General features: G+C 37.8%; 1 protein-coding gene across 1 annotated transcript in view; it reads left to right on the top strand.

Moving 5' to 3' along the window:
• The window catches only part of LOC149839762 (zinc finger C3H1 domain protein), a 71,877-nt gene extending 59,895 nt beyond the window's left edge, over window positions 1-11,982 (top strand). The window contains exon 11 of the mRNA XM_090002809.1: window positions 9,781-11,982. Coding sequence (XP_089858935.1) covers window positions 9,781-11,568 — 1,788 coding nt within the window. The 3' untranslated portion in view covers window positions 11,569-11,982. The remainder of the gene's footprint in view (window positions 1-9,780) is intronic.
• Window positions 11,983-12,399: the final 417 nt, after the last annotated feature.

Here is a 12,399-nt window from a genome sequence, read left to right as displayed (position 1 = left end):
TTGTTAAGAAAACATGTGATTCTATTGTAATTCTACTTCTTTATGTTGATGATATGATTATCACTGGAAGTGACAAAGAGGGAGTAGACGACATTAAATCTATGTTAAATAAAACTTTTGATATGTCTGACCTGGGTTTTTTTGAGGTATTTTCTAGGTATTGAGATGACCTATTCACAACGAGGATATATTCTATCTCAAATGAAGTTGGCAGCATATATTTGTGCAAGTCCAGGATTTCAGATGATAAGAAAGTAGAGACTCCTGAAGTTATAAATACCAAATTATGGCTTGAAGATGGTGTTCTACTTCATGATCCCACTCCTTATCGTCAATTAATTGGATCACTTATTTATCTATTATCCGACCAGATATCGGGGATGCAGTCCATTCAGTAAGTCAGTTTCAGCATGCCCCTACGACAGTTCATATTGACAGCTGTCATGAGAATTGTGCGATATATCGAGAATATCATCTCAAAACGGTTTTTCTTATCCCCCTCTTCATCTTTTGATTTGACTGCTTATAATGATGCAGATTGGGGAGGTAATCCCAATGATCGTATCTCAACTACTGATTTTTGCATTTTCTTAGGTGATTCGCTTATTTCATGGAGGTGCAAGAAGCAGCAAAAGGTATCCTTGTCATCAACAGAAGCTGAATATCGTGCCATGACGACTACAACTATGAAAATTGTTTGGCTTAGAAGTCTTCTTTGTGATATGGGGATTGTCATTAAAACTCCTTCTAAGATGTGTTGTGACAACAAAAGTGCGATCTACATTGCATGCAATCATACATTTCATGAGTGCACCAAGCACATTGAAATGGACTGTCATTTATGTTCAAGATGAATACCTCAGAGGGACTATTACATTGCCTTATGTTACATCAGAATATCAACTGTCCGACTTCTTCACCAAAACTCTTCTAACTCCTTGTTTTATGTTTCTTCTTAGCAAACTTTCAGCCTTTTTCTCGTAAAGTTTGAGGAGGGGTGTTAATATATATATATATATATATATATATATATATATATATATATATATATATATATATATATATTATCTTGTGTATTTATACCAAAATACCCGATAGGGGTATTTTGGTCTTTTCATATGTATTTTTTTAGGATCTTTGTTTTTTATTTTTTTCTTTTTATTTTTTCTCTTTTTCTTTTTCTTTCTTTTGGGACCATTGGGGGCCCCACTTAGTGAGACGTTGGGGATCCCCAACGTTCACTAAGGGGAGCCCCAATTGTAATGAGATATGCGGAAAGACAAAGAGTGCGATAAGCACTTACAACATTCACCAATGGACAAACGAAGGGGGTAACACCCAAACCCACAAAGAGACAACACAACATAAAAATATAAATGTCTCTTATTGAAAAGAGAGAGAGCTCTCAAGAGTGAAAAATACAAGAGGGGTTCACCCCTATTTATACACAAAAGAAAGAAAGGGGGGATGGCCTTATGGCCTTAAAAGGAGAGCCACATAGGGGGCTCCCCATGGAGTCGTTGGGAGCCCCCAACGGTCACAAATGTGACCGTTGGGGGCCCCATCGACTCCATGGTGGGGCCCCTTTATGTGAATAAAAAACATTAAATAAAAAAGAAAAATAAAGTGCAAAAATAACTACAAAAAGAAAAGGAAAATAACAAGTACCCCTATCGGGTACTTGTGAAATGCCTAAAATACCCCTATTGGGTATATTAGACAATATATATATTTATAGATTACATGTATTTTAACAACCTCCCTCAAGCTTTACTGGGATATAACCGAAAGCTTGTTAAGGAGAAACAAAAAACGAGGAGTAGCAAGGGCTTTAGTGAAGAAGTCCGCCAACTGGTACTCAGATGCGACGTAAGGTAGTGCTATGGTTCCTCTTAGGTATTCATCACGTACGTAATGGCAGTCTATCTCGATGTGCTTAGTACGCTCATGGAAGTTGTGATTACTTGCAAATATAACTTGCGCTTTTGTTGTCACAACACATCTTCGAAGGTGTAGAGATGATAATGCCCATATCACTGAGGAGGCTTCTTAGCCATATAAGTTTCATAGTTGTAGTGGCCATAGCACGATATTCCGCTTCCGTTGAGGACAAAGATACTTTGTGCTGCTTCTTGCATCTCCAAGAAATCATAGAGTCACCTAAGAAAACACAAAAACCCGTAGTTGAGACTCTGTCGTTGGGATTTCCTCCCCAATCGGCATCAGTATAAGCAATTAAATCGAGTGATGAAGAGGAGGAAAGAAAAACTCCCTTGGTTATGGTGTTTTTGATGTATCTGACAATTCTTAAGATTGCACTCATGTGCACAGTTGTAGGTGCATGTTGAAACTGATTGACAGAGTGGACGGCATGAGCTATGTCTGGCCGAGTGATGGATAAGTAGGTTAGAGACCCAACAAGTTGACGGTAGGGAGTAGGATCCTCGAGAGGTGTTCCATCTTCCAATCTTAACTTTGCATTGACGACTTCAGGGGTTTTTGTCTTCTTATCATCGGAGATACCAGACTTGGAACAAATGTCAGCAACAAGTTTCATCTGAGAGAGAATGTACCCTCGAGGAGAGTACGCCACTTCAATTCCTAAAAAATATCTTAAGAAACAAAGGTCAGACATGTTAAAATTTTCTTTCAAAACTTTCTTAATATCATTAATTCCTTGCTCATCACTTCCAGTGATGATCATATCATCAACATAAAGTAGTAGATTAACTACTGAAGACCCTGCACTTTTCACAAACAAAGCAGTGTCAGTATAACATGAACAAAATTTCAAACTTGTCATTACGTTACTAAATCTATCATGCCAAGCCTTTGGGGCTTGTTTCAAACCATATAGTGCCTTTTGAAGTTTGAGAATTTTATTTTTACCAATACATACTTCTGGTGGAGGATCCATGTAAACCTCTTCATTTAATTCGCCATTTAGGAATGCATTCTTAACATCTAGTGGATAGATAGACTATTTTTTAACTGACGCAATGGCGATAAGAGTCTTAACACTAGTCATCCTAGCTACGGGTGCGAAAGTTTCTTCATAGTCTATACCGTATTCTTGAGCGTATCCTTTTGCTACTAATCGGTCTTTATAACGTTCTAATGAACCATCACTTTTAGTTTTAATTTTGAAGACCCATGTACATCCAATTGATCTCTTTCCAGTGGGTAATGGAGTTATTTCCCAAGTTTTTGCTTTTTCAAGGGCACTAAGCTCTAAGTTCATGGCTTCAACCCATTGGGGAATGCTTTTGGCTTCATTATAATGTGAAGGTTCATGAAATGACTGTAACACAATTAGACACGCTCTATGTCTTGGAGTTAGAGACTCATAGGAAACAAACCTATTAGGAGGATTAGAGATTCAGCCGGATCTTCTTAAAGAGATTTCTTCTATGTTGGACCCTTGAGAGTATTTTTCTAAGGCGCTCATTTGAGCTTGTTGACCACGCCTAACATAGGTTTGGATAGGTCTATCACTTTCATTTTCAACATTGTTAAGAGGAATATCCTCTAGGTCATTCAACGACTCATTAGAGATTTCCTCTTCTTGAGGAGTCTCATCTTCTTGGGAGGGAAGATCAAATAAGAAAGCATATTCACTTTTATCAATATCTTTAGTTTTCATAAAACCATTTTCATTTTCCAAAAAAAGTTACATCTTTGGATACATAGAGTTTGTTATTTTTCAAGTCAAAACATCTAAAACCCTTTTGATTTTCTCCATATTCTAAGAAAACGCATTCAATAGCTTTAAGAGACAATTTGTCTCTTTTATGTGTAAGGACAAAACATTTACACCAAAAAATTCTTAATCTATTGAAATCAGGTGTTCTTTCAAATTGTTTTTCATATGGAGATGTATTTTGTAAGGATGAAGATATAATTCTATTTATCAAGTACGTTGAGGTTAAGGCGGCTTCGGCCCAAAAACTCTTTGGAATTTCCTTGGAAATGAGGAGAGTCCTAGTGGTTTCCATGATGTGTCTATGCTTTGTTTCGGCTAAACCATTTTGTTGAGGAGTCCTAGGACACGATCTTTGATGACAAATTCCATTTATTTCTAAATACTTTTGAAATTCATTTGATAGATATTCTCCACCCGAATCGGATCTAAGAGTAGAGATATTACTTGAAAATTGATTTTTGACTATCATATGAAATTTCTTGAAGAAGTCAAAGACTTCGGATTTTAAATTGAGAAAGTAGATCCACACATACCTAGTGTAGTCATCAATGAAAGTAACGTAATAGGAGTATCCTCCTTTAGACATGACCGGGGAAGGACCCCAAACGTCCGAATGGACTAACTCAAAAGGTCTTTTGGACACAAAAGTTCGATTTGAAAAAGGAGTGGATTTCATTTTGCCAAAAATACAACTCTCGCAAACAAAATGTTTCTCATTACAAAATTTATTTTCAAATGGAAATGAGTACATTTTTGAGAAGCTTGGATGTCCAAGTCTTTGATGCCAAATTTCAATATTTTTATCTTGGACATGGTTACAAAAAGAGTTAGTGTGAAGTTTCAAGTTGCTCATGTAATAGAGATCTCCCCTCCAATGGCCTTGCCCAATCCGCTTCCCGGACCAGAGATCCTGTATAGAGCAATCCTTAGTTGAGAAGGAGATTTCACATCCATGATCACATATTTGAGCAACAGAGAGGAGATTTAAATTAAGCTGAGGTACCACTCTCACGTTTGGCACAAAGAAATTTTTGGAAAAATTTAAAGTTCCAAAACTTTTTACTTCTAAAGATGTACCATCGACAGTTGAAACATAGGAGTTTTTAAAGTTATTACATAAGTCGGAAAGCTTATTTTCAAGAGGGGTCATATGAAAAGAAGCTTCAGAATCAAGGATCCAAGAGGACATACCTGGAGGAGAGGATGAAGCTATGGCGGCACCCGAGGTTGATGGTATCTTGAGTAGAGTTTGTAGTGCTTCCGATAGTTGAGCAAGAGAAAGATATTCCTTCCCTTTGATAGTTTCCTCCTTTTAGGTAGCTTTTTCAACGGAGGCAACCTTATTTTTAGGTGCTTCATTCAATTTGGGGCAATTAGGTCTTATATGACCCGGTTCTTGGCAATGATGGCAAATGGCTTTTCTATAGTTGCCATTATAATTATTTTGCCTTCCAAAGTGTGGAGGCTTATAAGCTTTCACATGGTTGCCGGGTTTTGATACGGTCAACACGTCATCTCCTCCTTTAATCATGCCAAGACGAGTTTCTTCTTGACATATTTCGGCTATGGCATCTTCCAAGGGAAGAGGCTTAGATCTATGAAGAAGGGAAGATCTAACTTGTTCATATTCGGGCCTAAGCCCATGTAAAAATTGGAAAAAGTGTTCTTTTTCCATTTGTTCTCTCCTTAGTTCCACATCCACACTAAAGACCCACTTTGGTTCTAGTAAAGATAGCTCATCTCATAAGGGTCCAAGAGTGCTAAAGTAATCCCTTACACTCATTTCTCCTTGCTTGATAGTTCGGATTTTTTCTTGGAGGAAAAATTGACGAGCAAGGTCTTTTTGAGTAAACATACCTTTTATAAAGAACCATGTTTCATTAGCCATCCGAAATTTAACAATGTTGACGCAAATATTGAGCTCCACATTGTTCATGAACCAAGCAAGAATCTTCGCATGCTTACTTTCCCAATCTTCCACTTTAGATTGGTGATCTTCAATGGCCTTTATGCGGGCATTTCCTTCAAGAGCTTTTTCTTGATCACCATCCATCTTGGTGAGTTGGAGTTGGGGTTCCGGAATGGTACCCATAACGTATCCCCAAAGCTTTTTACCTTTGAGGTTGTTCTCCATGGCGGCGGCCCACATCATGTAGTTGGAACCATTAAGCTTGAAGGAGAGATCAATCTTTTGTTCTCCTTCCATTTAATCTCACACAAGAAGACAAACAAAGAGAGATACAAAAAGAAAGAAAACGATATATAACTACTTAACTAGCTATATTAAGAATCAAGAGCATACACAAGGCTCTGATACCATGTAATGAGATATGCGAAAAGACAAAGAGTGCGATAAGCACTTACAACATCCACCAATGGACAAACAAAGGGGGTAACACCCAAACCCACAAAGAGACAACACAACATAAAAATATAAATGTCTCTTATTGAAAAGAGAGAGAGCTCTCAAGAGTGAAAAATACAAGAGGGGTTCACCCCTATTTATACACAAAAGAAAGAAAGGGGGGATGGCCTTAAAAGGAGAGCCACATAGGGGGCTCCCCATGGAGTCGTTGGGAGCCCCCAACAGTCACAATTGTGACCGTTGGGGGCCCCATCGACTCCATGGTTGGGCCCCTTTATGTGAATAAAAAACATTAAATAAAAAAGAAAAATAAAGTGCAAAAATAACTACAAAAAGAAAAGGAAAATAACAAGTACCCTTATCGGGTACTTGTGAAATGACTAAAATACCCCATTGGGTATATTAGACAATATATATATATAAATATATATTTATAGATTACATGTATTTTAACACCAATGGCCCCCCTTTATGCTTTCCCTCTTGTATAAATAGGGGACTCCCCCTCTCTCATTTGTAAGGAGTTCTCTCATCTATTTCTTCTTGAATCATATTCTTTTGCCTTTCGGCCCTCGTTCCATTGTGGGTTTTATGTGATTTACATATTACGTGCATGTGCTATTTGGTTCATTATTGAACCATTTCTTATTTCCGCACATCTCATTACTGTTTATTGTGGAAACCCCCGAGATTTTTGTTTCTAAATGTGTTTTATTTATATTTTCTTATAAATTTATTATTATTATTTTTCAAATTTATTTTTTATCGTTGAGATTTTGCCAAAAAATGCAAGATTTATGAAAATTTTCAAAATCTCCATAGTTTTTTACTACCGATATTTTGCTGTTTTAAACTTTTGTTACTACTCATTGGTGATCCTACCCATAACAACCATGTGATGAGAAGGTGGCCTTACAATCATGGTCGGTAATTTAAGAAACGGAAAGCAAATTTAGGTTTAATTTCAGAATAAATCTAACATTAGGAACTTAGAAACCATGGTTATTTTCAAAGTCTCTTATTCTCTTATTTCTAAGACAAGTCCCATCGGTGACTGAAACATAAGAGACTCTTGAATCATTATCACATTCAGTGAGAAAATCTATGTTTGGGATCATATCAAAAGATACACCAGAATCCAACAACCAAGGAGACATACCCGAATGTGATGAACAAGAAATGACCACCTTAGTTTAATAAGATCCCTTAAGTAAAGGTTGAAGAGCTTTCACAAGTTGTTGAAGTGACATTTTCGATAGGTGTAACTCCATTGTCATTGGCCATCTTGGATTGTTGAGATGATCCCACCATGGCTACTCTTTCTATCTTCTTCTATTGTTTATTTTTAAGTTTGGGACAATAGGGTTTAATGTCCTGGTTCGTTGCAATGATGACATATGATCTTTCTTTTTCTCCTCATGTTCATTACTTTGTTTGTGAAAGTAGGGCGGTTTGTATGTTTTAATGTAAGAGCTTGGTCTATATACGTTTAGAACAAAATCACCTCCACTCTTTGGTTGACAAAAATTCTTTAACATATTATCCTTCATAGTTAACTCCTCCAATGTCTCATCGATGGGTGAAATGCTTCCTCTATGCAACAGTGAGGCCTTCACTTGATCAAATTTTGATCGAAGACTATTGATGAATTGAAAAAATTGCTCCGCCTTTATTTTATTTTGTCAGAGTTCAATATCAAGAGAGCAATGCTACTTAGACTCCAACATGGAAAGGTCGTTCCAAAGCTGGAAGAAGGCACTCTAGTATTCTCTCACGACCATTTCTCCTTGTTGCATGGTCCACACCTTATTTTAAAGGTGGCATATATGGGCGATATCCTATGTCACATGGGTGCGGGTGTGGCGCAATTTCAAAAATTTTGGACACAGGGACTCGGCTATATATATATATATCAGACTCGGTCAAAGTTGTGCCCATTAGGGGACAGGTGATGAGTTGTGTAGTCCAGAATTTTTATTTTTTTTTTCTCCAAAAAATGGACCAAAATGACCCTGGGTGCATTGACCACACCCAGGGTCGGGTTGACCGAGTCCAAGCCGCACCTGTGTCGGTGCGTGTCGACGCAGGTGCGTCGACCTTGGAGCCGAGTCCGTGTGACATAGGCGATATCCCTTAGGGAGAACATTCTTTTGAGGAAGTCTCTTGATTTATTAGTATAATCAAATTTGGCAAGATCTGACCATACAGAGATTTTCACACTATTGATAAGCCATGTCATAACCTTTGAATGCCCCATTTTTTCTCATATTCATCAATACCCTTGTTCATTTCATCCCCTTGTAGGTTTACAATATTGTCATTTTCTATTTTTGTGAGAATTAGTTGAGGTTTCTTTTTGGAACCATCAATCAATCCCCACAAACCGTATCCATGTATGTGGTGTTTCATAGAGTTAGACCCCACATAATTAGAAGAGTTGAGTTTGTAGGGGAGGAGGTTGATTATTTCCTTGCCATCCATGTCCATGAGAGAATAGAATTGGAGGAAAGAATAGCGAGGAAGCATGGAGGAGGAAGGAGATGAGCATGATCACCACAAGCACCCGAGCTTTCCAAGGACATGATCACATGAGCACTTCGGGCATGGGAATCAAGGCATGCACAATCACACAGAGCACTACAATGATCCACCACAAGGATCAAGAGCCTATATGCTTTGATACCATGTAATGAAATGATATCCAAGAAAGAAAGGCTTCAGATGCCACTTATGGGCAAGATCACAAGCGCAACAAAGCACTCGCAAATAGCTCACCAAGTGAGAATAATCAATATTAAAAAATAATCATTTTTATTAACGTAAAAAAGCATTAAGAAGAATGCTTATCAATACAAGGGACTTTGTCCCATTTATATACAAGAGAAGCTAGAGGACTTGCCATTAGATAGCCACAGCTCTAACAGCTAGCTAGCTGACCTAGCTATATTACAAAAATGCCCCTTAAAGGGCATATAAAGTACAAAACAGAAAAAAATAAGAAAAACAAAATTACATATTTAACCTAAGTACACTCTAATATGTACATAAGTATATATACCAGAGTTACCGAAAGCGCCTAGGCAAAAGGGGAAGCGCGAAACGTTGCGCTTCCGAAGCGTGAGGGGAAGCGTCCCCCTTTTTTGGGAAGCGCGCTTCCCTTTTATGGGAAGCGCGTCCCCCTTTTATGGGAAGCGCGCTTCCCCCTCGCTTCCCCATTTTTTTCATTTTTTTCGCTTCCCCCTCGCTTCCGGTTCGCTTCCTAGGTCGCTTCCGGTTCGCTTCCTAGGTCGTTTCCGAGACGGTTCAGAATTTTCTTCTAAGTGGTCCCACGCTTCCCCGCTTCCTAAATTTTTGAAAGTGCCTCGCTTCCCGCTCCCGCTTCCCGCTCCCGCTTCCTCGACTGGTAACTCTGATATATACATATACATCATCATCATCAAGCTTTATCCCAACAAGTATATATACATGTACATAATACATACATACATACACACATATATAAATACATTTTAACAGATTTTACAATTGACTTCAGGTGGATAAGAGCTTTCATAAATCTTTTTATTTTTCTTCTTTTATTCTTACAGAGGAGACCTTGTTATCCACTTCATATTGTTTAAACTTGATTCTGTACAATTTCAACATAAATTAAAATTTCATTTATGTAGATTTTTGGAGGCATTACTTTAACGATTTGTACACTCTTTCCCAGGTGCATCACAATGAATGTTCTTATGAGCTCTGGCTTATGTTCATAAACAGTCGCATGAATATTGGCAAAAGATTGGAAGCATATGATACTGCACTGTCAAAATTGTGTCATAGGGTGCACACTGATCAAGGAGACAGGAAATATACTAGTGGATGCATTTTGGACCTTTTCCTGCAGTATGTGAACTCTTTATGCATGTCAGGGTATACAGAAACTGCAATCTCTAGAATTGATGAACTTTATAGTGACAAGTCTGAAAATTGCAGTCATGTACCAATTTTCGAGATTATGCCATGCTTGGTGATATCAGATAGATGCATCTTATGGGTGTCTTGCATATACTTACTAGTGTACGGCAGACTCCCTGATGCTGTAGTAGGATGCTTTGAGTTTGATCAAGAACTGCCATTTGGAATAGAATGGCCTTCTATCCAGTTGATGGAAGATGTCAAAGATAAAGCACTACAACTGATAAGTTTGGCTGTGGATAAAATACAGATAGCTCTTGATAATGAACTAGATAATGAAGGGGAGACACAAATCAGGTCTGAACAAGCTTTAGCTGTCAATCACATTAAGTGCATGGCAGCACTTAAAGGAGTTGAATGTGCTTCTAAATTGATAGAAGAATATAGGAAACTGTATTCATCCTGTATTGAACTTCTTGTAATGTCTGTTGACATCAAGAAGCATTGTGAAGGGGATGTGGATTTATCACTTTTTGAAGATTGTGTACAGAACTGGCCAAAAGGTGTGCCTGGTATTGAGTGTGTCTGGAACCAATACTTTGGTTATGCTTTGGCCAAGAATGGAGCAACTTTCGTTAAAGAATTAATGTCAACCAACTGGATTCAAACTGCATGGAAACTTCAAAGTTCAGATACCCCAAGCAACCGAAAAGCTGTTCTGGATGATGAAAGTGGTTTGTGTGGTCCATATGTTCCAGCTTCATCTGGGCAGTCAATGATCTGCTTATGTAGTAACCCAAAAGATGAGTTGTATAGCTTGCTTAATCTTGCCTTGTATAAACTATTGCATGGTGATAAAGATGAAGCTCGATCAGCCATGGATAGAGCAGTAATGGTTGCTTCTGCAGAGGATTTCAAGCATTTGGTGAGAGAGCATGCAGCCTTCTCCCTCTCTGATGTGTCAGATTTGATCGGAGATTTCCCAGATGGTAAACTGTTCTCCCTGTTGTACGGTTACTTAGTAGCTGCAGAATCATTTCCTTCCCCTGAGCCATTATCTAGAAGATTTTTAAGCTGTATCAGGAAAGCAAGACTTCGGCAGCTGATCAGTAACATAATAGGTCCAGTATCATTGGATTTTTCTGTCCTTAACTCCATTCTTGAGTATTGGTATGGCCCATCACTTTTGCCTGATGGATATGGTAATTTTAAGGCACTTGTGGATTTTGTGGGATCTCTCATGGACCTTTGGCCTGCAAACCATAAATTGGCCTTGTCTATTTGCAAGTCCATCACTCAGATTCATGATCTGTATAGTATCTCCTCTACTGCTGCATTGTTTTGGTCAAGTTCTCTTTTAGTTAACTCCATACTCCAAGCTTTCCCAGTAGCTCCGGAGAAGATATGGATAGAGACAGCAGAAATATTAGGATTTCTAGAAATTGATGTTATTTCAGAAGGGTTTCATGAGCAGGCTTTGTCTGTATATCCTTTTTCTGCTTGTCTTTGGCAGTCCTATTTCAATTTGCATAAGCGCTTCGGCAGTACCAGCGCAATTGTAGAGGCAGCAAAGCAAAGAGGTATTGAACTGGCTACCTAATCTGTCTTGTTCACTACAGACAGTTCATATACACACAGTTCTTAAGTCAAGAGAGGCATCAAGCTGGCCAGCTGATATCCATTTCTTTTGGAGATAGTTTTTGACTTCTCGCATGTTGGGCAGTTTTCTGATGTGCAATTTTTTGCTGTATGTGCAACACCAATAAGATAGGTGTTCGTCATCAAATTCTTTTCCTCCATGTATGATGCAGGGCAGTTTTGTTTTGTAATTGTGAATATGATGTCTGCTAGCTAGGAAACCCACTTGTATCTGCCACAATTTATGGCACTCATTCATTACATATACTGCATATATCATCCATACAGTCTGTACATAGTGTCTGAAAACAAATTTATACAAACATTTTCTTATTGTTTCCTTTGCAGCACCAAGATCAATGCAGTTCTCACTGTATCTTTTGATTTCAAGTGTATGGTTCGTTATCTAGTCTTGAATGTATTGTCTGCATTCTTGTGGTTGCGTGCATATTATATGGTCAGTAAAGCACATTGCATTAGCTAGTGGTCATTCGTTTACTGACATTGAGGGCAATCTCTTTAACATATATATATATATATATATATATATATATATATATATATATATATATATATATATATATATATATATATATATATATATATATATATATATATATATATATATATAAGACGACAATGGAAACCTCACTATTCTCACTTGTCCACCGTGAGTATGAGGAATATTAATATGTACCAAAACTGGTGAATATTACAGTTGATCACGGTCTGGATTCTGGATGAAGTTTCCAGCCGTGAGATACAAATCTCTAAGAAAAAGGATTACAGTTTG

Source organism: Nuphar pumila, chromosome 4 (assembly GCF_984573655.1).
Source record: "Nuphar pumila chromosome 4, dmNupPumi1.hap1.1, whole genome shotgun sequence".
NCBI classification, from domain to species: domain Eukaryota; kingdom Viridiplantae; phylum Streptophyta; class Magnoliopsida; order Nymphaeales; family Nymphaeaceae; genus Nuphar; species Nuphar pumila.
Note: the sequence above shows the minus strand (reverse complement) of the source record. Positions and strands in the feature narration are given on the sequence as shown.